At 36.4% G+C, this 26,313-nt stretch overlaps 1 protein-coding gene across 6 annotated transcripts in view; it reads left to right on the forward strand.

The window, feature by feature from the left end:
- Positions 1-2,480: 2,480 nt before the first annotated feature.
- The window catches only part of TMEM65 (transmembrane protein 65), a 43,753-nt gene continuing 19,920 nt past the window's right edge, over positions 2,481-26,313 (forward strand). Inside the window, exons 1-2 of one of the 6 annotated variants that reach the window (XM_032467790.1) lie at positions 2,481-3,286; positions 16,607-16,687. In XM_032467790.1, coding sequence (XP_032323681.1) covers positions 2,998-3,286; positions 16,607-16,687 — 370 coding nt within the window. In that variant the 5' untranslated portion in view covers positions 2,481-2,997. The remainder of the gene's footprint in view (positions 3,287-16,606; positions 16,688-26,313) is intronic. The other 5 variants (XM_032467791.1, XM_032467793.1, XM_032467794.1 and 2 more) reach the window with 5 other exon arrangements.

The following is a 26,313-nucleotide window of genomic DNA, read 5'->3' on the forward strand; positions in this document are numbered from 1 at the left end:
TTTTATGTCCTAACCCTCTCTGCTGTACCAGTCCCACAGATGGCATGGTTTTAAGGACCAGAGTGGAGAGTGAGGGGTTTAGGCAGAGTGAAGGGGCCTGGAACCGACATATATCTGTTCTGTCACACATCTGAGTGATAAGAGGCATGTGTGTTGGGTTATAACTGTAGATGGCCATTAACTGACTGAGTAGCAAGGGATTTATCTACCTTTCTTGTGCAGAGACTATATGAGGCCATAATGGAGCTATAATGGGTGTCACTAGTAGGTGGCCAATTTAGGGATGATCTAGTTGTCAGTCTAGAGGTAGTATGATCCATGCCTTACTAATATTTAAAGTTCACTTGGTCTATCTCCTTTCTAAAGTAGCACTTTCATTTGTTCCATCCTTTTTATCTATGTTCAACACATATTCGTTTATTCTGTATAACATGTCTCATAAGCAAATTGTGTCTACATTTTATTTTATTATTATTATTATTATTATTTTTAGTTCACCTGATTTTACTTTCCACCTATTCCTAGAGCTCCAACTGGCTTCAAAAGGCAAATAATTACACCTTCAACTATACTGGTATGGCAATGTTATCTTCTTCCTTCTTCACTAACTTTTATGGCCCCAACTCTAGAATTAACTTACTGAGGCAAATTGTGTCTACATTTTAATTTCTCTTATTTGCTATAGCAGAACTGAATATTCATAAAGCATACAGCAAACACATTATAGCAAGCCCCAAGGAGCAAGCACTTATCAAAGCATGGTTGTGATGGCCCACTTACCGGCTAGAGCAAGTCACATGGCCAAGCCCACAGTCATGTGGGACAAGGGAGTAGATACCATAAGTGATCATTGGGATCACTACTCAGTCTAATACTAAAACATAGCTAGGAAGTGGTTGATCCAGTTATCAAATTTTCAGCAATGTTTCTGGAGCCCACACACAAAACTGGTGTCCTGGGGGCTGTTGGAAATTCTTACTGAAGGGCTTTTTCAAGCCTCTCTTCCCAGGCCCCACCCCAAGCCCAAGTCAGAATCTCCCGAGGGTAAGGGATATAGAGGGGAGAAGTGGTGGAAATCTTAAGAATTTGAGACTTTAAATAACTCTGCAGAAGATTCTAACACCCACCGGAGGTGTTGGGGGTTTCAAAGACAAAGTCTCTACACTTAAAGAACTTGCATTTCCACAGAGAACACTCTTAATGGGCATTTTACCAGAGGCATTGCCCTGAAATTAAAAAAAAATGTAAATGCTTTCCAAGTTTAAGTTAGAGCAGTGATTCTCAAACTTTTGTGCGCATCAGTATTAACTGGAGTGCTTGCACGCAGAGGACTGGGCCAACTCCCAGTTTCTAATTCAGGGAAGTCTCTGGTGGAGCACACTAATTTGCATGTCTAATAAGCTCTGCTGTCCAGGGACTACACTTTTGAGAATCACTGAGTTGGAGCAGTAGGAGTATTTAGTGATAACATACCCCCTTGACTCACATTTGTAATATTGCATTTACATTTTTTATAGCATATCTATTGCATACAAGGTCTAGGGCTTGGTGTAGCAGCAGATATGATAAGAACAGGATTTAGATCTTGATTACACTTGAGCAGATTTATTCTCTAAGTAGATCCGTTCTCTAAGAAGACAGGAAGCCTAAGTGTCATTACACAGGTTCAGATAAAGTGGAGATCATCTCCCTTAGGAAGAGATAAATGAAAGCTTGCAATAGGAGATCCTAAGACCTAGGCCTTGAATGGACACGTGGAAACAGTGGAGAATCGCAGAATTCTTTCCAACTTGGCATAGAGGGAAAAAAAAAAAAACCAAATCAACAAACCTTGATAAACACCTGGAAACGGTCTGTGACATTCTTGCCTCAGGTTCCAGCATAAACAATCTGCAAGCTGATTACATCAAAACAAAAAAGGTTGTTCTCAGTGCCAAGGTCTCAGTTTCAAGCTCTCCTTGGGAAGGGGTAGAATTGGAGTCGCCCTCCCTTTGGAGCTCCCAGAGTGGGTGCCTCAGAGACAAGAGTGGCCGAAAACTAGATGCGCGCTGACCTGGCAAAGGGCGCGGCTTGTGCGCTTCCATCCCCCAAAGCCTGAGCAGGGCGCTGTGGCCTTGCCCGTGCCGGGGAAGATGGGCCGCACTCTGGGGCATCGTTCAGAAGCAGCCTAGGAGTTACGCATGGAGCTAGGGTGGACCGGATGGCAGCTGCACTACCTCGCCGAGCGAGGGGCTCAAAGCTCTCTTCCTTTTTTCCCTCCGCTGGACTAAAACGTGGCGGAGGCTAGCGCAAGCGAGGCGCGCCCTCTCTCCCTCCACCTTCACAGACCGGAGACGGTGGAGACGCGCGTGCACGCTTCTTACCCGGGAGGGAGCGCGGCCCGCGAACTGCTCGCTGCGCCTGCGCGACCCCGCCCCACCCCGCCCCGCCCCTTTCCTTCGCTCCGCCCTGTTACCCCTTATACCGCCGCTAGGGGTAGCGGCTACGGCTGCGGCTTGACAGCGCGGCTGCTTTGAGGGCGCGGGAGCGGTACGGAGTGGGGACGAGGGCAGGCAAGAGGGTGGGAAAACCGGCGAGAGAGGAGGGCGGTGCCGGAGAAGGGCGGCGCGTGGCTGACTCATCCCTCTGGAAGATCAGACTGACAGACACAAACCCTTGCCGAAACCGCCCGCCCGCTCTGCTCCTCCTCGGCCGGGAGGCGCCCGCCCGCACCACCCGCCTGCCTTCTCCGTGAGCGCTCTCCCGGCCCGGCCGCCTCTGAGAAAGTTTTTGTCGTCGGGAGGGACCGGAGGCGCTGTGGGCCTTTGGGAAGGGAAGAGAGACGGAAGAAGAGGCTACAGTCGCGCGGGCCCGAGGAGTGCATGGTGCCCGGCGTCTCGGCTGCCTGTCAAGAGGACATCGGGGCGGGGTCGGGCTGAGCCCGGCTTCTTCTTCCCGCAGCCTCGCCAGAAATCTCCCTCCCGGGCTGCCGCGGGGGTCCCCGCTCCTTAGCCCGCCATGTCCCGGCTGCTGCCGCTGCTGAGGAGCCGGACCGCACGCAGCCTGAGGCCGGGCCCGACCGCCGCCGCGCCTCGGCCGCCGTCCTGGTGCTGCTGCGGGCGGGGGCTGCTGGCGCTCGCGGCCCCGGGCGGCCCCCGGGCGCTGGGCACCCACCCCAAGAAGGAGCCCATGGAGGCGCTGAACACGGCACAGGGCGCTCGCGACTTCATCTACAGCCTGCACTCCACCGAGAGGAGCTGCCTGCTCAAGGAGCTACACCGCTTCGAGTCCATTGCCATCGCTCAAGGTAAGGGGCGAGAGGGGGCGAGCCGGGGGTGTGGGCGGCGCCCTCCCCTCCCCCGCCTGCGCCCCGGGAACCCTCCCGCCCCTCGGCCAGGGACCCTCGCCGTGGCCCCACTCGCCGCCTGGCCCTGCGCCTGGGAAGTGCAAGGGGGGGGGGGAACTTTTCGCCTCCTGAGTGTCCCCGGAGCAGGTAGGACGCGCGCGGATCGTGCCAGGCAGCCGGGGCCACCGTTTGGTTGGTTGCTCCCCAGCCTCAGCAGCTGGAGCTTAGCCTCAATTCAGAGCCAATGCTGATTTGATTTTGTTTAGATTTGATGCTTGTCCCCTCCACTCCCTACCCCCCCCACCCCCACCGGGCCAGCCTTCCTGTCCCCAAGCCCTTGCTGCTTTCTTGTGAACTTGCAGCCATGCAAGTTCAAAGTGTTACATACCCAAGAGACAGGCGGAAACTTTTCTTGACTGGTTATCAAACGAAGATGAAAGGGGGTCCATGGGATGTTGCTTCATAAGGCAGAGATGCTCTCAGCTGCTTGTTTGTACACACCTCTAAATTGTATTCATTTAAGCAGCCAAATGAAACATTTTCCTGGGAAATGGGAAGAGTGGATCAAACCAGCAACTGCAGATAACATTATTGCAAGCCCGTCACAGGTTTGGTGGTGCCCAAGTTAAACTCCAGTTTTTGTGATTTCCCCAGAGAATGAAAGAATGCAGTAGATAAGAAGGTATTTTTTTTTCTGGAAATCTGTGGCTCTACAATAAAAAGCAGACTTCTGCGCAAAAATAATTTGCAGTGGTGAAAGCAAAGCTATTTTTAAGCTAAGCACGTTAAAAGAGGATATTTTTAAAACTAGTGCAGAATGTTGGTAGGCCAGAATATGAGTCCAAGTGAAAAAGCTAAAAAGTCAGAAAATTAAAAGGATGAAAGGAGCAAATGATCAAATCATTCAGTCTTAAAATATTTTTTGCCAGTTAAATACGGCGATACAGACGAAATAAATTGCTACTATTTTATATTACATTCTGATGTCTTTGAAAGTTTGTTTTCCCCCCCAAGTTTCCTCCTCGTCCTCTCCCTCAAGGTTGGTAGGTTCATAAACATTCCATAAATTCCTTAAGTTAAGAGCACATATATTTGGAACAAGACATTTTATTTGCCGGAGGCACTTGAAAGTGCTTCTTTGGTCTATGTACAGGAATGGAGGAAAGAATTATCTATCTCATATAAGTATGGTTTTTCTAAACTACTTCTTCAGAAACTTTTTATTAGTTGTGCCTCTTAACTGCTTCCCCCCCCCCCCCCAATTCAGGGAATTGTGGACCAATTTATAGAATTGGGTGATTCCACACATCCTCTACCCACAATGCTTTTACAGGAAAAGTGTAACATCGTGATCAATTCAGTTACTAAATATGTAATCATGATATTATATGAAGTCATAATCAAATACTAGCATATTTGTAAGCTTTGCGTGCAGTCAGTGTGTGGTTTTAAAATGTTCAATTCTGAAAATGTACTTCTTGGAAAACAGTGTAAAGACAGTCATGCAAGAAGCATTAATTTTAGGAATCTTTCTCCATGGGCATGACTACTTGAATATACATTTGGCCTTTTCTAAGTAATTTCTTGGAAATTCTGCATTAACATTGTTACAATACTGGAGGGCCTTGTTAATATGATTTTATGACAGTTCTTGAAAAGCTTGTCATGTGATACAAACGGATAAATTTTATGTCATATGTTTTTATTTTAGCACATGCTAGTATTTTTGTGGTAGGGATGGTACATTTTCAAAAGAAGACAATGTTTTAAAATTTAACATGGTTTTAAATAGTTTGGAAAGGACATATAAACTTCAGTCAATGGAGATCAGTCAGGATCAATTAAGCTTAATAATACATAAGTTGTATGAGAGAAGTTGGTAATTTAAGTTGTCTTTGTTCAAAATAAATAGGCAAAGATATGGGAAACTGTGGTAGTCAAATGCTTATCCTGTTTATAAGCTAAAAATCTTCAGAGTTTAAGTCAACTAAATTTTGCCAGTGTTGATGACTAAATTATTGCCCTTCGACTCAAATGACACTTACTGATGATGATGCTTTAATTTTTAGTACAGTCTTAGTGTTCCTCATTGTTTTCAGTATCAATACATATAGTTTCTGTGGAGGTAACTGGAATCATCACTAGTAAATTACCTCATTCTTTAACCATTTAAGGTAAAGAGGATTTATTATGTTGAGAAAGCATGCAGCTTATTCCATTTCTGAAATCAATTTTTTGCCCTAGACAAATGAAAACCTCCCATGTTTTTCTTTTATTGTTGCTTTTTAATATTTGACCCATGCACTAAACATGTGTACTCAGTGCACTTTTCTGATGAAATAAATTATGTTAAAAAAGCTGTTTTTTATAATAGGAAATCTTCGTGTTCTTGAAAAGTGTACTTTGTATAATCTAATGAAGTGTTTTGGATCTGGAAAATAAATCATCCATGTTTTGAAATGGAAGTGGAATCTACTGCTGAAATTTGGTATATTTGCCCTTATCTTTCATATGTGTTTATCAGTAGACATTTGATACAGTCTGTGACAAGATAAAGCTTTAGAAACAATTTGTAATAGATAAGGCAGACCTTGTGGGATGTTTTGTTATAGTTAAGTAAGATACCATGATTTTTAAATTACAAACCGATTTCCTCCCCAGTTTTAAAAAAGTTGATGTTGTGTTCTCAAATTATCTGCTCAACCTGCTCTCAGTTCTTCTAGAAACAGTCCATATTCTTCTGATGGTGTGTTGTTGGTTCATTGTTTTTACAAGTAGGACTGGCAAGCTGATATTATTACTGTTGCCTTCCAATTTTAGTCACAATTTTTAAAACAAATTTGTTTTCCAATTTTTGTAATTACTATTTCTATTTATACTTATTTGAAAAGACTTTTAAAAAACATCAATTTGGTTTTTAAAGGCTAGGCAGTGCTCATTGTATTAGTTATACATTGCTGTACAAGATTACCCCAAAACATAGTGGCTTAACATAAATATGTTTTGTGTCACAGTTTCTGAGGACCAGGAGTTCTGGAGCAGCCTAGGGAGATATTTCTGGCTCAAGATCTCTCATGCAGTTGTAATCAAGCTTCTACCTGGGGCTGCATCATCTGAAGTCTTGACTGGGGCTGGAGGAACCAGTTCTAAGAAGGCTTACTCACATGGGGGTTGGCTAGAAGTCTCAATTCCTTGCCATGTGGGCCTCTCCACAGGGCTGCCTAAGTGTTTCAAGACATGGAGCTGGCTTCCTTCAGAACAAGTGATGAGAGAGGGAAACCTAAGCTAGAAGCCACAGTCTTTTATGACCCAATCTTAGAAGAGATAGTCCATCCTCTTTTGCCCTCTTCCATTGTGAGAGGGTACTGTACAGGGTGTGAAAACCAGGAGGTGGAAAAAGGACCTTCTTAAGGATTAGTTTTTGTTGAATGTGTACTTAAGGTGTTTTTAAAATGAGATTGTTCTTACATATAGCGATAAGGGATGTCATATTGAGGTGAACAGAGCAGTTTTTCTATCAGTGTTAGATCTTAATCAGCTTGCATTTTTTTGTTTCTCTGTGTAAATGGTAATTGTATGTTTTAATTTTTTTTTTACCATTTATGTACATCCATATAGATACACCATATAATTATAAACTTTAATCTTGTAGCTCCCCACATTTTGCGATTATTTACTTAAGGGAGGATGAGGAGCTTCATTTTAAGAACTTGCCATATACCATATTTAGAATACTTAAAAACAAGTAAGATTTTTTTATGGAATTCCCATCCACTAGGGACTCTTAACAAGAGTATCCCCATTTTTCTCAGCCCTTTGTATAGGATTATGTAAGAAAGTGGCAGCATTAACTATTAGCCTCTGGAATGAATTGGAGATAATCTTGGCTTTTGCTCAAAGAGAGTAAGAAAGAAGGCAAGAAAACATTTCATACTCTAAATTAAGATTTGTGAATAAAGATATTTCAGTGCCTTGGCTGAAATAGTAAAAGGGAAGTGTAGCCCCAACTAGACCCTGCAAGAGCAGAAGAACCAGGATGAGGAGAAGTATGAATAGAATCAGGAGGAGTTAGAGATCCCTAATAAGCTGAGAGCTTCTATTTCTTGGACCTGGATAAGTAAATGAAGCTTTTTTACAGTAAGTTATTTTTACCAATATGGGAAGAACCTAATTATGGCAATATATTCCAACAAGCTTAATTCTGAATACTTTAGAGTTACTGGGCATATTGGAATAGCCTTACATAGCTAGGGATTACTGCCTAGAAAACAGGTAATGTAAATAGGGTTTTTCTCTTCCATTATAAAATGGATATATTTCTACTTAATAATCTTTAATCACCATGTAACATATAACTTGAGATCCAGAGTTATACATGACAACAACATTCCATTATATCTCATGATTTTGTGGATCAGGAATATAGGCAGGACTTGGGTGAATAATTTGTTGTTTCATGTGGTATCTGTGGAGATCACTCGGTAAACAGCTGGCAGATGAGCTGGTCACAGAGTCCAAGATGGCTTCACTCACTTGCCTGGCACTTTGTTGGAAGATGGCTGTAAGGCTGGGCTCTACTGGTAACTGTTGGGCATAGTAGATGCATGTGATCTCACTAGTATGACAGTCTTAAAGTGGGTCAGGACTCCCAGAGAAAATATTACAGGAGAGCTGGGTAGAAGCTATAAGACTTTGTGTCAGTTTCCTATTGCTGCTGTAACAAATTATTACAAATACAGTGTCTTAACACAAATTTATTCTCTTAGCATTCTGGAGGTCCGAAGTCCAAAATTAGACTTAAGGAGCTAAAATTAAAGTGTCAGCAAGGCTCTGTCATTGTGGAGGCTTCAGAGGGAGAATCTGGTCCTTGTCTCTTCTAGCTTTTGGCATTCCTTGGTTCCTGGCCACATCACTCTAATCTCCGTTTCATTGTCACATCATCTTCTTCTTCATTGTCCTTTTTGCCTCTTTCTTAAGGATGCTCATGATTACATTTAGGACCCACCTGGATAATCCAGGATAATCTCACTCTCTCAAAATCCTTAATTTAATCATATCTGCACACTCGCCTTCGCCATATGAGATAATGTAGTCACAGGTTGGAGGATTAGGATGTAGACATATTTGAGGGACATTATTCAGCCTACCATACACATTTATGCCCTAGCCCTGGGAGTCCCAGACACCATTTTTTGTTGCAAGCTATCGGTCAAGTAAGTCACTCAGGCCAGTCTAGAGCCAAGGGAAGAGAAATTAGGAGATATTCCATGTAGGTGACCATTACTATTAACTATAGCTTGTTCCTTTATATTGGTACATTGAAAAACTTAGTCATTTCTGTAGGGAATTTTGTATTGTATCTTTTTGTATTAATGCATACCAGTAACATAGTAGGTTTCTGATAGTTTGCTTTTCTTAAGACTTTTGAACATACGTTCTTATACTGAGTGCCACCGTAATAAGTCCATATATATATATGTATATATATATATATATATATATATATATATATATATATATATATAGGACCCTACTATCTATCTATCTATCTATCTATCTATCTATCTATCTATCTATCTATCTGCATAGGACTCTTCTGTATCAGGATTTCTCAGCCTTGGCAGTATTGACATTTTGGGCTGGATAATTCTTTGCTGTAGCAGCTGTCCTCCACATAGGATATTTAGCAACATCCCTGTCCTCTATCCACTAGATGCCAGTAGTACCTTCCCACTCTCCTCACCCTGAGTTTTGTCAACCAAAAATGTCTTTAGGCATTGCCAAATGTTTCCTGGAGGTGACATTGTGTTGCAGGAATGGGAGGAAGTTAGCAAAATAACTCTGGTTGAGGGTCATTGCTTTGTATGAAATGCTCTGTTTCATATCAATGTATAAACAGAAAAGGCTGTTGCTGTTTTTGTTTTTTTTTCAGTCCTCAGCCTTGTCTCTCTTCCTGTCATCCACTGATACTTGCTATTATCAGCGTATTTTCTTTGCTTATAGCTCATTTGCTTTATTTTACATTTATTTGTCTCTGGATAAGGACGAAGAGTAATTCCTCACCTTTCCATCAGGTTCTTCACCTCATTATCAAATAAATGAGCTTTGTATAACAGTTTTCCTTGATTGTGGTGTCCCTTTACTTCTAAGTTTTAACTAAATTCTAAATATTAGACACTTAGAAAATATGGCTTCCAGATAAGTCAAACACTGCTGTAGTTTAATTCACCAGTAATTTAGTGGTGTTCATTTCAGTAATTCCTATTTTCTGACTTTTTATAGCAATTGTGACAGGCAAATTTTTGTAAACAAATTGGTGGATAGGAACCTTGAGATAATACAAAGTCTGCAACTTTCTCGGGTCATCCAAAGGGTCAGGTGGGACTAAAGATAATGGATAATCTTGAATGTTGGGGATGATCTGATATTGAACCATTATTAGTGGCAACTGTTTCCATTTTTCTGAAAATAGTGGTGAGTTTGTATAACCATACTTGTGTTTGTTTTTTTTCTTTTTTCTATTTTTTTTTGGTATGTCAGAGGATAAAGCTAACTGAAACAAATAGGGACTAAATTCCTGAGTGCAGATTTCACTAGCATCTTGCTCAAGTCAGCTGAATTAATTAGTATGTAGATTTATAGGACTCTAGCCTTGTCTTTGACTCATAGGTTTATGTCTGCTTTAAGTTAATGAAAACAACTGCATAAAAGCAAGTAGTTACATGTTGAAATATAATAATGTAGTTACCTCAAACCATCTGGTAAATGAGAGACTCTTCTAGGCAAAGGACTTTGTAGGTAACAAAATGTCATTCCTCTTACCCTCTGAAATATTTACTTTGATGGTTTTTGATGGCAGTATATTTGAACATACTGCCTTTTTCTCTGCCTTAGTAAAAGTATAATGAGCACAATTTAGCTTCCACCAGATGTCAGAGTCCTTATATCCTGTGTTTTAATACAATGATTTTCTTTGGGGCTACTTACTTCTATTTGTAGATGTAGTCATCACACCAAATGCCTCCAGAACACTGTGCTGTTTCAGTTGGCATGCTTTTCAGACTGTGTCATAGTGCTGGGGAAATGTGTTGAGCCTCTTCTGTCCCCCCCCACCTCGTGCCCTCAGATTATTCTGCTTTGTTCTGTCATCCCTGTGGTTGTGGTAGACTTTTCTGCTGTGTAAGGAGGTCTGCTTCTTGGTATCTCTGTTATTGTTTCTGATGTCTGCTCTTTGCCACTCTTCCATAGTGTTTTGTTTTGTTTTTCTTATTTTTCTTTCACTTTTTGTCTCTCTCTTCCTCTCTCTGAACCCCTTATGCTCCTGGATAGACACTTCAGGGTCATGGACCACTACTCTCTCTGTCTTTCCATCTAGCTAGTTGCACCTGTCACACTGTTGTTGATCTCAGACTCCAGATCTCACCTTGAGGATCTTGTGAGTATTTTTACTAATATCAGGATTATGGATGTTCAGAAGATTGTTGTTTTAAACACCTAAAATGTACTTAACTGAGGCATTTATTTTTATTGGTCTTTAAGTTTCAGGGAAATTTAAATTAGAGTGGTGTCCTTTACTTGGTTTAGTTTATATTTTTTGTCTTCTTTCTGAGTTTTAATATAGATTATTTAGGGCACTGTGTTATTAAAACATTTGTAATTTTAAAAACAGCCTGGTATTTTATAGCACAACATCTGAATTTCTTTTGTATAATGTTTGTTACATTTTATGGAAGACATCTCACTGCTACCACTATTGCTGTTGCTAACACCATCTTCATTACTGTTACTTAGAAATAATTGAATATTTGCTAATTAAGTGAGTTTTCATGTAATTACTTCTCTCGGAGAGAGAAGGAATTATCTCTATTCTATAGACTGAGATGCTGAGGCTAAGAGGAGCTTGCTCAGCATCCTAAAACCTGTGTGGCAGAGTAGAGTTTTTAATTTAGCTTTCTTTGACTCTAAAACCCCTGTTCTTGTTATTACACCTTTCTGGGTATTCATACGTGGGATTTTTAACACATGCTGGGAAAAAAAGTTAACAACTCAAATGCTAAATATAAGTCACATGTGCTGATAACATATCTTTTGTCTTCTGTATGTTTGCATAATATACAACATTCAATACAAAAGCAAATATGGCATTGTTACTTTGAAATTAAGGGAAATCAAAATAAAATCAATATGCAAAAAAGTTTATAAATTGTGAGAGGATTTTGAAAAAGTCAGAAAACTAGTATTTGGAACTTCTGCTCTTTCTAACCTTTACTCTAAGTTTCTTTTAGAGTTTTGAATGAGTTTTTTTTTTTTAAACATCTGACATGCTATTTATAAAAAAGCTTTCTAAACTTTGAAAATTTATTTATGTAACAACTATTTGTTACTCTCCCTACCATATAATAGACACAATATTGAATGTTGGGGGTATGTCAGAGAATTAATTCAGCAAAATACTCTCGTGAGACATTTTTGAGAGGAAAGATATGAGCAATAAAGTAAATAAATAATTATGGATAATGTGTGCTATTAGAATAAACAGAAGGACATTTACTTAAGTTGGTTTGGGAAGGCCTTTGTTTAGGTAATATTTAAGCTGAAAATAAAGGATTTTGAAGAAGCTATTCATTCAGACAGGTGAAGGAAGAGCATTCTGAGAAGGAAAAGCAAATACCACGATCCTAAGAAAGAGACTTGGCATAGTGTAGGAATTAAAAGAAGGCAAATATGAGTGGAATATAATGAACAGAGGGTAGAGTGGAATGGGATGAGATGGGTAGGTAGGCAGAAACGAAATCAATCAAGACCTTTCTGGGTAAACCATACGAAGGCCATTCAAGCATTTAAACGTGAGGGTGAAATAGTTGGATTTAAAGAGCCCCCTGACTGCCGTAGAAGAACAGATTGGAGGGTGCAGATGCATAAACTGGGAGACCACTTGGGAAGCTGTTGCAGTAGTCTAGGCTAGCGATGATGGTGGTCGAGACCAGGTGGCCACCTGTTTTTAGCAGCATTGTGTAGAAAATGTACAGGCCATTTATCAAGTAATGTCTTTTCATTTTCTTTGGTAAGAAGCTTATAGAAATCAAGAAGATGATTGGAAATTTCATTTTTCATATTAGAATACCTAAGAGCTAGGGAGAAGGGATATGGGGCTTTCAGTGCTAAAATTGAAACAGTCCCAGGCAAACTGGATGGTTGGTCACCTTACCTACCCTAAGAGTGACAATATTTTTGCCCTTCTCACAGATTAAGGCTTCTGACTCATAGAAGAGATTGAGAAAGGGATCCGAGTAGAGTTTTTCATGACTCTTCTGCAGTCCTGCGTTTCCTGTCTTCTAGGTCCATACCACAGTGGACATTTTCTTAGGATTCCCTCTTTTACCTTTTTTGTGTCTGGTGGAATTTCTGGTGAAAGGACCTGCAAGAAAGTGCAGACTCGCAAGTTTATTCCTAACCTAATACCTTCACACTGTCCCGCCAGCCCTCACCCTGCCTTCACCTGTTCCCTTACTATTCTAGCTGAACTCTTCTTATGGTGTCTGGTTGCACCTGTCTCAAGTAAGCAAGTGCTAACGTCCCCTCTGTCCTTGCAAGGGCCTGCTTCTCTTTTGATTTAGGGCCAGTTGATTGCTCTGTGACATAAGTTCTCTTACCGATTCAAAATAAGCCATAAACTTGGATTTAGTTTTACTTTGTTTCACTGTCAGGGTGGGAGCAGTACTCTGTAGCTCTCTGTATCCCACAGTGAAAACTAGTTTAATGTACACATAAAATCATCTGGGATTTTTATTGAAATACAGAAGCTATTTCAGTAGATTTGAGGGGGCCTGAGATTCTGCATTTCTAACAAGTTCCTAGTGATTCAGTGATTCAGGACCAGTATTTTGAATAGCAAGGTTATAGCAGGTGTTTTTGTTTTTAAGGTGAAAAAGAGTTGAAGTTATGTAGATAAACTCTGGCATGCTTGAATTGCAAAAGGAAACAGAGAAGCAGATGTGAGAGTGATAATGTAAGATGTGGCATATTTTGTAAGCTGGCAGAATTTTATGTTTATGTGTAAGAAAGACCTTATGGTTAAAAAAATTATCATAGCATTTTTTCTACTCAAGGGGGCTTCTTAAAAACATTCCAAAAATGTGAATTGTTAGCACTGATTTTATAGTTATGCAACGATCACTTTTGAGTAATAAATGCTGTGGAATAGATATATTCTTTTTTGTTCATTTAACCTTGAATATGCTGTCTATTGGTTAAGTCTCATTTCTTCAGAGAATCCTCTGTCATACTTTTTTCTTCTGCTTTTCTTCATCCTGCTCTTCCTGTGCTTTCCCCACTTAATTTTGTATTACTTAAAAAATTCTGAAGCAATCTAAAATTTTAGAAAAGTATTAAGTATAGCAGTTAGCTTTTTTCCCTATCCCTGAATCATTTGAGAGTAAGTAGCTGACATGATGCCCTGTCATCCCTGGCACAGGCTAGGCTCCTTGAGAAGCAGTCTCTAAGGCAGGCAGTTTTTTGGGGAGTGCTGTTGGAATCCTCACCTTAGAAAGGGAAGGGAAGAAAGCAGGTTCGGGCAGAGGTAGAAGTAAAGTGATATGATCTCAGTGGAAGCCTTAGCTGAACCTGAGGAGAGTTCTAGAGATAGGAATGACCCTCCAGTGTTGTCCTGAGTTGGGTGAGAGGTCTGGGCCTCCACCTCTGAGAAAATGAGCTATTGGATGTGAACTGCCCTGAGCAGGGGGCAGGGCCTCAGGTGAGGCAGCATTCTTCAGCTGAGGCAGCTCCCCAGGAGGATTGTCTCTCAGGAAGGACTTTGGGCAGCTAAGGATCGACTGTACCACAATGCCCACTATGGCCAGAGTACTTTGGCTTATATTTCCTACAAACAAGAACAATTTCCTATATAGGCACAGTGTAACGTGAATACATTACTACCATCTTACACTCTGGTGTCATTCAAGTTTCACCAGTTGTCCCAATAATGCTCCTTTACCGCAGAACGATCCAGTCCAAAATTACATGTTGCATTTAGAATTTCCTTTATTTGAAACGGTTTCTCATCTTTCCCTTGGCTTTCATTATTTTGATCCCTTGGAGGAGTACAGACAGTTATTTTGTAATGTATACTTCAGTTTGGTTTTGTGTCTTTCCTTATGAAGAGATTCCAGTTATGGATCTTAAGCAGGAATATCACAGAAGTAATTTTATATTCTTTTTTTTTTATCCTAATAATATCAGTTGGCTCATGATTTTGATTTGTCTCTGATGATGTTAACCATTTCCAGGTTAACCATTTCTTTTGAACACTTGACTAAGTTACATTTGTCTGACTTACCACTATAAAGTTACTGTTTTCCTTTCTGTAATTAATATTTTGTGCAGAGATATTTTGAGTCTATGAAATACCCCATTCCTCATCAACTATTCAAGTTATGAATTTGTATCAATATATATACATGGATTCTTATTCTATTTAATGGGTTATAATTCATTACTATTATTTTTGATCCTCTAACAGTCCCATATTTCACCAGTAGGAACCCCTTCATGCTGGCTTCTGTGTCTTTTTGACGTGTTTCCATTACTCTTTGAGTGTTTCCTTCCTTTCTAGCACCATAAGATGTTCTAGGCTTATCTTACACTTTTCCTGCCCTGGCCCTGGAATCAGCCATTCCTGTAATGAGCCCTGTTTTTGTCAGTGTGGAATGGCATTTAGAAACCAAGACCTGGACATTAAGTGTGCTCATAGCTATCAGTGTGTTGATGTCCCAGGCCCCCACAGTGAACAGAGTTAGTAAATATATGAATATGAATATATATATTTATATACATAATAAATATCATATAGATTTATATTTTTCCATCTGTTTACATCTATTATAAAATAAGAGTTCATAACAATTTTTCAAATTCTGATCCACCACCACAGGGTACATTCTAGCTTTTATCTTTCTATATTCCTAACTTTATTCTCTGATGGAAAAATACCTGACTCCCATTATCTTTTTAATATAATTATTCTTTTGATCATTCCTCCTATATGTCACCTGTATCCCATCACCACCATCAAATTTATCTCATTTTATTAAATGATTTTCTTTGTTTATTGCAGTCAGTCCCTGCTTTATACAGTTCCCATACGAATGAATTTTAGTAACTGCGTTTTAGTTAAATAACACCAGTCCATAACAACAAGGTTCAAATTTTATTTACCACAATAATTAACTGTGAGTAATTGCATGAAGTATTAACTTTGCTACTAGCCCCTCAGGCCACAAATCACTGTAAAAACTTTTGTGCATTATGATTATGACTAACCATACCACTCTTTCATGGTCTGTCAGTGATCAGTCACTACTTACCTGTTGTTCAGTTTACACATAGACAGCAAAATATGTAGCTGTGTTGCCTCCTTGTCTCCCAGTGATAAACCTTTAAGACATTTTTAAAAAATGGATAATCAAAAGGGAAGTGACCAAAAAGATGAAAATGCAGCAAAGCAATTAAAAGTGATAATGCTGAAGAGAAATTTTAATCAAATGTAAATGGGGTTGTAGAGGAAATAGCTGACTGTGGGAATGTTCACACTGCTGTTGAACTGCTGCCATTTGAGAGACTAGCTAGGCAGCCAGAGGAGCTAAGAGAAGGCAAACTTATAGATATAAATGAGGAAAGTGAGGAGGCTGTGATGAAAAGGGTGAAGATGTTCCAGGGGAAATGACTCTGCTGAAAAATTCACTCACAGAGATATTTCATGGTATCAAAAATACGAAAGATAAAATGTGAGCTATTTCAGACTTAGAAAGGAGGGTGACAGGTCACCAAGGTGTAGAAAAGGTGCTCCATACTGTAAGTTATATGATGAGAAAATGAGTGCTAGCACTATTGAAGCTACTTTTGATTGTTTTTTTTTTAGCAAAGAAATGAAACACATTACTTCTTAGTGTTTCTTATATTTTAAATTACAGTATAGTACAGAAATAGTTTTAGTATTTTAAAATTTTCCCTCTATATTTATAACTGCTAGTAAGAGAATTTTTAATGGTTTGAAATAAAAAGTTTAAAGGTCATACAACAACTGTGATTTTTTTCCCATTGGTCATTAAGATTGCTTTGAATGATTTCAGCTCGCATTGTCGTTTTATGTCCCCACACGACTGTGCAAAGTGAGGACTGCCATATTCTAGTATGTTTCACTTTAAAATTTTGTAAACATTTTAAAATTTACATATATTTTATTTATGTTATTGCTTGAGTACATTGATTTGAAAATATTTTTAGCAGGCAGATATCCCAAACCCGAGATTGCCATTGTGAAGCGAGCGAAGGAGGTATCATCAGCAGAGACTCCTGATAGTTTTGGTATAGTACAATCTTGCAGTATTGATTGTTTGTCAGATGTTTATTGCAAGTGGAAAAGCATCTATTTGACAGAACTTCTTGCTTGTTTGAAATAGAGTGCTTTGGTTATAATGATAGTCTTTTTTCTTTTTCTTTTTTATTTTGCATCAGTGTTTTAGACTATCTACAGAATGTTTATTTTTATTATCTAACCCTAGACCTTGTAGATATGATGGACTAATAATTGCATGTTTAATTAACTGAAGAATTACATTTATGACCTTAACAAAAGACAAAATCACTTATATGTAATTATATTTAAGTAGCGTATTTTAAAAGTTGTTGAAATAACCATAACAAGTGAGACATAGGAAGCAACAAAGATTGAATTTCTTTAGGATGAATGAATAGGACAAAAGGGCCACACACAGGGAAACCCTCAGAATATTGCAAAGAGAAAGTGTATATAAGTAACTGAACTTTAGGAATATGCATTTAAAAAATATACCCTTGAATAGTTTGAAAGCCTTATATAAGTTCATTTTAGGGCCATTCATGAAGGTTTTTTTAGATGCAGTCTCCATGCAGCTTGGTATCTAACTTATGTTGCATGCTGTGGTGGTGGTGGTGGTAGTAAAGGAATTGTGCTGAGTGTGCGTGTGTGTATGGGGTGGAGGAGGGAAGAAGAAATGAAAATAAATGTCTCTCTGTCCATATTTTATTTTTTGATTACTATTTAATAGATGCATTGCCTAAGAAGTATAACACAATGTATTGAAAAGAATCAGAAATATTTTATGGACCAATTGAAATTTTGTAAGGATAAAGGGTAAATATAACTCGGTTTTCTTAGGCTGTATGTATGCTGTCAAGAGCAAAAAACAAGATTGTGAGAACCTCCAAGAGATGTAGAGGTTTAGGGTGTATGTGTGTGTATATACACATATGCACACATGTATGTATATATTAACATAGTAGTGCATTGCAACATTCCCCTAGTTTGCTCTACTTTGCCAGTTCTAATGTAATTCTGAAATTGAAAATTTTTAATCTCTGTGTATGCAGAAGTCACACGTTTAGTGAAAATGTCTTTTGAAGAGTAAAGTTTTAATTGTGAATTATTCTGGATTGTTTAAATAGCTCTCATTTTTAGGACAATGTAAGGGGAAAGGAATGATACTTATTCTATATATGATGGCAAATTACATCACTAGGAGGTAAGGTTCTGCTGAACAATAACTAAACTAATAGTAGGATTTAACCTTTCAGTGATCACCTTTTGAGACTCAGTGTTTAGTTGTATCCCCCTAATGCACTGCAGTGTGCTTCTACTTGAATGTTTAGGTGGTACCTCTCTATTTTTTTTTAAATCCTACTGGTTATACAATGAAGAAGAAATATAGAATCAGAATCTTAGAGCTAAAAAGGATCCAGAGACCTAAACTCATTTTATATAGCATGAAACTGATATATATATATAAGAGCAGGGATTAGTGTCAGGGTCTTTGGATTTTTAGTTCAGTGCTCTTTTCACTGTAATGAATTTCTTCAGCATTAGCAGGGGAGATTAGCACTAGACTATAGGGTATCCAGTTGCTCTGAAACCAGAAACCATGTAACTTTCCCATTTAGAAATGTTGTATTTGGTAACCTTAATAAATTAGTTGATTTCCTCCTCTTTCTTTTAACTTTGATGGAGTTTTGAAAATGGCTTATCTGAAAGGGAATGATTTCTTAAGAGAGAAAAAAGGCAATTTGAAAAGGTATTAATATTTTAGTTAATTGTGGTTTTACTTCAATTTCAAATATTAATGCATGACCAATGTTTTGACAGTGTCTTTTATATATGATTGATTCTTGGTTCTTCTATGTCTTCCTATTGAGAATTTACTCATTGAAAGAGAAGTAGAACAAGAAAATGAGAACCTGGGTTCTAGACCCAGTTGTGTGTCCTTAAGTCAGTCACTTAACTACTCTGGACCTGAGTGGCTGGATATTCAAAATGGAGAATTAAGTCAGTATTTCTCAGTGGGCATACTCTTGGCTTTTGGCTGGATGATAATTCTTTATGAAGGACTCTCTTACATTGTAGCATGTTTAGAATCCCTAATGCCAGTAGCATTTCTCAGTCATTATCACATCCCCAAACAACCCTACATTTCCAAGCACCTTCTAGGGTGAGGTACTACCCCATATTGAGAACCATTGGCAGATTGTTTCTAAGGATCCTTTCACTTCTAACATTCCATGAAGGGCTTCTTATACAGGGGAATGATTGAAAGGGAAAAAGTCTTCATTGACTTAAAAAAAAAAAATCTCTGTTCCTTCCTAGTATTAAGCAATTTTATCTTAAAATGAATGTTTTCTGGGGGATCTATGTCATTATATCCACAGATAGATCAAACACTAATGATGTTCCAAGGTGAATTATTATTTTTTCTAGCTCACTTTAAGCTCTCCATCTATAATATGATATATCCCTGTTATATATACTTAGTTACATGGTTTTTTAACTAAAAGTTTTATCATACTGTCTCTATACCTAATAAGTAAAAGTAACAAGATCTGTTTTTTAAAAAAACTTGTACTGTTGTTTTAATATCTTAGCCTTTAAAAAAAGGGAAATTACTATGTATGGTAATTATTTTCCTTGTCTGTTTTCCTTTGGCATGAAGGAAGGGAAGGGATATAGTCGCTGTTAGGTAGTGTATAAATTGTTCCAAGTATACAAGTTAGACGTGTAAAAGCAACCACAAATCAATAGTATGTTTGATTATCCTTAAAAAAAAAACAAACCTTGAAATGAGGGAAATATATTACTATATAGCTAGTATTTACTGTTTCTTAAGCCACAGTTAAAAAATTAACAGGTTACTACAGTAATGAGGTTAATAAAGGTGATGATTAATTGGGTACTGTCATGTTCCTCATCATTACTACTGGCCAACTCCTGTCCTCAGCTGTTATGACACTGGACTGCCTCACGCCAGGAATTGATTAGTTGCCCTTAAGTAAACTGGATACCAGTCTAGGTTGCAGTGAAGCCCCAGGTCACATGTTATGTTCCCCTGAAGGTTAATGAGGTGACAGTATTACATGATCTACGTAAAAATTTATGTGCTAAATAATATGCATGTTGCAGTAAACTTTTAAATGCCGAATAAAATTACAAAATCACACTCAAATGCTTTCTGTTTTGCTCTTAGCTAAAGCATGTATTTTAAAAAATAGTTTAAAGGTCCTTTTATAATTAATAGTCTTATTTTAAAAAACAAGACCTATTGAAATTTACTAAGTTAAAAAGTTAAGTTGCTTTCAATTTCTAAAGTATTTTATTTTTTAATTTGGAATGTCAGTTTTTATAAGTACATTAGCCATATTAATTTGCTTCTTTTAAAAATTATTGCTGCATAGTTTTATAAACTCCTTTGGTGCATGTTTGATTTTTTAGACATTTAATATGATTTGCTTAAATTATTTTGCATACAGCATGGTTTGCATTTTAAGTTTGTGTTCTTTAATGTGTTACATATTTGTTGTAAATTTAACCTTACCCATTGGAACTTTTGGTTCTATTGAAAGTCTAAGCAGTTATTCAGATGTTTAGAAATATGGGTAACTGAAACTTGTAGTCACATAATTGTTGCTTAAACATAATGGTTTCATCTCTAGTTCTTTTCATAAGTCTCTTTTTAGGCCAAATTGTATTTGTGTTGCCAAGGCTACTTCCTGTAGTTTCTCAGGGAAGATGCTGGGATGGGGCCTAGAACAAATACTAGGTGGTCAAAAGATCAGAAAGAGTATTGAGTTTTTTGTAATGAAAGGGATGGTGTGCAATAAACTGCTCCTTTTGTGTTATTTCAGGGTGATGTTGCTTTGGTACTTTTCTTGCTGTCTATTATAAATGATTCTGAATTTTCCCCTTGATTTGTGATCTTATATTGATGTTTACATCCATGGTAATAGACTGAAATAAGTTACCACATTAGAATTATGATTGCCATGAAAGTGTGATAGAATATAAGACCTTTCTCTTTGTTTTTCAGATTTTCTTTTGTTTCAAGTTTGGATTTATACTTTGTAAAGTATGGTTGAATTTAATGGAAGGCTTAACAAGGAAAATGACAAGTTACAGTTTTTATTAAATAATATAATAAAACTCACTCTATATGTCAAGGGATGTAATTTTTATTTTCCAGCACCACTATTGTAAACACATTTTGTTTTATATTGGAGACTAAAATGTAGATACTATAGGTGTTCACTTATTTTCTTCTCCCAAAGTATTTTGATTTTCAATTTAAGATGTATTTCTTGGTAGCATAACTTATTTAAAAAAGAAATACACCAGACATAGCTTATTCTAGAGATATTCTAGAAACACTTGTTAATATTGGACTGAAGATTTTTTTAAAAATTATTTTTAAGGGGAACTATAATTAAGGAGGGATATACAAGTTAATTAAATTTTATAATAACCCCTCTGACCTGCCCTACCTATTTGTTGTATTGGAATCTTTTGCCAATTGAAATAACTTGGCAAATGATTGGGGCTTGGAAATATTTTTCAAGAATTTGTTTAGTGACATTTTACCTATGTTCCAAAAACATTTTTAGTAAAATGTAACATTAAAAAAAAATGCAACAAGATGGGAGTAATTTGACATACTTTTTCTGAGAGAAATTTTGCAAAATTTTTAGAATGTTTTAATTTATGCCTTTTTTTTTTTTTAACTTAATAGTGCCATTTAGGGATCTACCTTAAAGAACTTTCAGGGAAACATAAAAAGATTTAGGTACAGGCTTATATATATATGTGTTATTTGTAAATGTGAAAAAGAATAAATATCTAGTCATAGGGTATTACACTAAATATGTATCATATGATGAAATAAAATATCACCAAAAAATTATCTTAAAAAATTTAAAGGGGAAATATTCACCATATAGTGCTTTGTGAAAACGGCAGAATACAATTTTGTGTATACCTCTTTATAGAAAAAAAGATAGAAGGATAATACATCAAATGTTTATTTCTGATAAATTATGGGTGATTTTAATTTTTTTGTTGTTTTTCTGAATTTTGTTAACGTTCTGTAATAAATATGTATAACCTTCTTAGTTGAAAAGTGTAATTTATTCCTTTAGATAAAACCAAGGGAATTTAGTTATTTTAATTGTTATTTTCTAATTTTTACTTAAAGATTCCTCTTAAGTTAAAAAATCTCAATATTCTCATTCCTTTTGATATATGTAAATATGAATAAATAAATGTATAAATTATGTATATGTGTATATATAAATGTGGCTTGTTTAATGTAAGATGTTTGCAGTAAATTTCCACTGTAGCAATCAGTTTTGACTGAGAAGCACAAAGGCACACGTCATTGTGTGGTTAGCTTGCAGGCAGTTGTTCTATTCTCGGAGGTTCTATTCTAAAACTTGCATGTTGTATATTCCTGAAAAGCACAACTTAAAAGAATTTTCTACTTTATTGTAAGCATTAATATAAAGGTAAATTTTAGTATGTTTATAGTACTGATAAAAGTATTTGAATATATAAGTTACAACTTAGTTATGAAGTATTCTAAATCGTTTTGGTAAAACCTAGTAGGAATTTTTCAGAATTAAAGCAAATATGAGCTTTAAAATGGTAATATTTATTCTTCTATGGTTAGAGGTCATATGGTCATTGAAGTAGTGTAGTATAGGCTTGGTTGTAGGAGTACCGTCCCAAATATATGTCCTAGGAAAAGCTTCTTCTTAATCTTACCAATCAAAAAACTATTATTGTTTATTTTTCAGTACAGGAGTTAAAAAAAATATTAACTGGAAGTCAGCTTATTAGAGCCTACAGTTAGCCAATTTCCTCTCTCATCAGATGCCATATTAAGTTTTGGTTTTGGGTTTTGGGTTTTTGTTTTTTTAAGACAGTGTTAAATAATTGATCAGGAATTTATTTTAACATAAACTTTTAAAACATGGCCTGGGATATGGAAACCTTTAGATCTGTGTCCTACAGCAAAACCTGGGAACCCCTGTCACAGCTGTAGATGTTTTCCATTCATCTGGTTTTCCCATAGTGCTTAGCATTGTGTTATGTATTAAGAGGCATCTGTGTGTACAAGGGAATCTGATCCCAGCGTGTCAAGTTTCAACCACCCAATGGCTGATCAGCAAAGAAACACAGGAGAGGATCTAGAAAAAAAACAGTTCCCAGCAACTCATCCCCCAGATCTAGGGAGTCTCTTTCTTGTGTGGCCCTCTCTGAGACTCTCTTCAAAAAAAAAACTTTATCCCTTTAAAAAACAAAACTACATTTGTTCCTCATCTGCTTCTTCTTACCTTGTTCTGTTTCTCATTTCTCCCTTAGTCTTTCTCTTCCTAATTCAGCTCCCCCCTTTTTAAGTGAATACAGTGTAAAACAAATATACATACTTAAATTTAATAACAAACTATAAAGTACAGCTGGATTAAATATATTTTTATTCCTGAAATAGGAGAAAAAAGTCTTAATTTGTGTTTCCTTCTGATTCTCTTCTGATTTCTTTTTTATGTGACAGTGCCCATCAGTTTTAGATTTCCTAAATGGATAATAACTGAGCATTAAAATGAAGATTCTGATGCACTATAATATTCCAATTTATTAAATAAATATTTCTTTTAAAAAACATTCAATATTACTTAGATAGTAACAGTATTTTATAAGCTACATCAGTTTTTTGGTTACTTTAGCTAATTATAAAATTAACTGGAATACCTCATTCTTTGTACATTCTAAAAAATTAGAGTTTCATTTAATAAAAATGAAGTTAAATGTTTTCAATTATTTTCTTTAATCTTCCTGAGTTACTGAAGCAAGAAGAAAAAAATGTTGAAATTGTTAAAAATGTTTTTATTTAAACATGCAAAGTGTTTTCTTATGTTTTTAGGATTTGTAATGAATTTCTAGGATTTTTTTATTTGGAGAAGATTTGTCTCTTCATTACTATAATTGAATATGTTTAAGTTCTCAAGGACAGATCGGAAGAAGAGATAGTTTCATTTCAAATAATTTTCATTTGATTTGATACAGTATAAATTAGCAGTTTGCAACAACTATCTGGTCTTATTTATTCTCCCTCCAGCTAAGACTTTTAAATGTGAAATCAAAAGGAAAAAAGATCTATATGTAAATATTATCTCACAAATACTTGCAGATAATTTTCCTAACCTATATATTTCTAAACATGGAACCCTATTAAGAGCAACTTCTCCTTAAAACAATGAGAAATATCTGAGAAGGGGAAAAATGTAAGAAGTCTGGATGTTAGTTGTTTTTTGGCCACTATTATGTTTGTCTTGCCACTTTGGGAAAGCAGAACAGTTATCATTAAATTAAGTATTTCTCTGTCTGTGTTCATGAGGAACATTGATCTGTAGTTTTATCTTTTTTGTAAGTTCTTAGTTAGGTTTTATTTTTATTTTTAGTACTATTCTGGCCTCATAAAATGAATTGGGAAATATTTCCTCTTTTTTTTTTTTTTTTTCTGAAAGAGCTTGTAAATTTCTCTAAGATTGCTGTTTGTTCTTTAACTATTTGGTATAACTCACAGTGAAACTGTCTGGGCCTGGAGGGCTTTTTAATGTGAATGTTACGGAAAGTTGCCTGGTAACAAATTTGATTTTGCTATTAGATAGAGCTATTCAGATTTTTTTTCATATGTCAGTTTTGGTAAGTTATATTTTTCAAGGAATTTGTCCATTTCATCTAAGTTGTGGAATTTGTTGGCATAGAATTATTCATAATAGTCTCTTACAGTGTCTGTAGCATCTGTACTGATGTTCCCTGTTTCATTTCTAATATTAGTAATTTGTGTTTTCTCTCTCTTTCTTGACCAGTATACCTAAGGGTTTATTAATTTTGTTGATTTTTCAAAGAACCAACTTTTGGCTTTTTCTATATCCTAAATTGTTTTTTTTTTTATTTCATTGATTTCAGCTTTACTTGTTACTATTTTCTTCTTTCTACTACTTTACTTACCTTACTCTTTTTTTTCTGAGCTTCTTAAGATAAGACCATAGGTCATTTATTTTAGACCTTTCTTTTTAGTATAAGTACTTAAAACTAGAAGTTTCCCTCCAAGTGTTCATTTATCTGTATCCCACAAATTTTGATATGTTGTATTTTCATTGTTATTCAGTTTAAAACTTATTTTCTGATTTCCTTTTTAATTTCTTCTTTGACCCATGTATTTAGAAGATGTTATTTATTTTCCAAATTTTTTCCTAGATATCTTATTGTTATTGATTCCATTTTGCTCAGAGAACATATTCTTTACAATTTAAATCATTAATTTATTAACATGTTTTATGGATCAGCAAATGGTTTATCTGGATGAATGTACCATCTGCACTTGAAAGGAATATGCATTCTGTCTGTAGCTGTTGGCTATAGATGTCTGAATATCAGTTGGATCAAGATGGTTGGTAATGTTATTTGGGTAATCTGATTTCTTACCGATATTTTCCCCCAGTTTTCTGTCAGTTGCTGAGAGAGAGACTTTTATGTCTCCAACTGTGATTGTGGAAGTGCTTCTTTTCCCTTTAATTCTGTCAGATTTTGCATCATGTATTTTGAAGTTAGTAGGCATAAACAGATTGTTATCATGCCTTTTGATGAACTCTTTAATCATTTTGAAATGTCCCTGATTCTGGTAATACTTTGTCTTTATCTGTGGTTAATATAGTCACCTCAGCATTTATAAGCTTACTGTTTATGTAGTTTATCTCTTACTATTCATTTTACCTTCAACCTATTAAATGTAATTCTTGCAGCTATCATACAGCAAGTCTTGCTTTTTTTATCCATTTTTTGACAATCTCTGACTTTTAATTGGATTGTTTAGTCCATTAACAGTGAAAGTAATTGTATAGTTGGATGTAGTTTTCAGTATATTCAAATTATTGTTTTCCTTTCCTTAGTGTGTCATTTTTTCCTGACTGCTTTTCACTGTTTTTTTCTTCATCGTTGCCTTTCTTCATATTTATCCTACTAGGGATTCACTGAATTTCTTGAATCTTTTGAAATTTTTGTCTTTCTCCAAGTTTGGAAAAGCTTTAGCCATTATTTATTCAAAAAATTTTGGCTCTTCTCTTTCTCCTCACCTTCTGGAACTTCAGTTATACATATATTAGCCTTTTGATATTTAGCCACTGGTCCTTGAGATTTGGTTTATTAGTTTTCAGTCCTCTTATTCTGTTTTCAGATTGGGTAATTTTGCCAATTTATCATCATGTTCATTAGCTGTTTCTTCTGTCACCTTCATTTTGTTTTTAAGCCTAACCAGTTAATTAAAATTTTTTTATTTATTATTATTTAAAATAATTTAAATTTTTAAAAAATTTTAAAAAAATGTTGTCTTTTTATCTTTTACTTATACTTTGTGTGTGTGTGTGGGGGGGTAATTAGGTTATATTAGCACCATGACATTTAAAAACTTGAATGGATTACTGAAACCTTGGATTTATTTCCAAGGTTGAGTACTGTTGTGTATTATACATCTAATGTTTCTTTTACTTCTGATATATATTTTGTTTTCATTCAGTTAATATAGGAAAGAAGATAATTTATAATGTCAGAGTCCTCAAAATGATCAGTTTATGAT

Source organism: Camelus ferus, chromosome 25, assembly GCF_009834535.1.
Source record: "Camelus ferus isolate YT-003-E chromosome 25, BCGSAC_Cfer_1.0, whole genome shotgun sequence".
Classification (NCBI taxonomy): Eukaryota; Metazoa; Chordata; class Mammalia; order Artiodactyla; family Camelidae; genus Camelus; species Camelus ferus.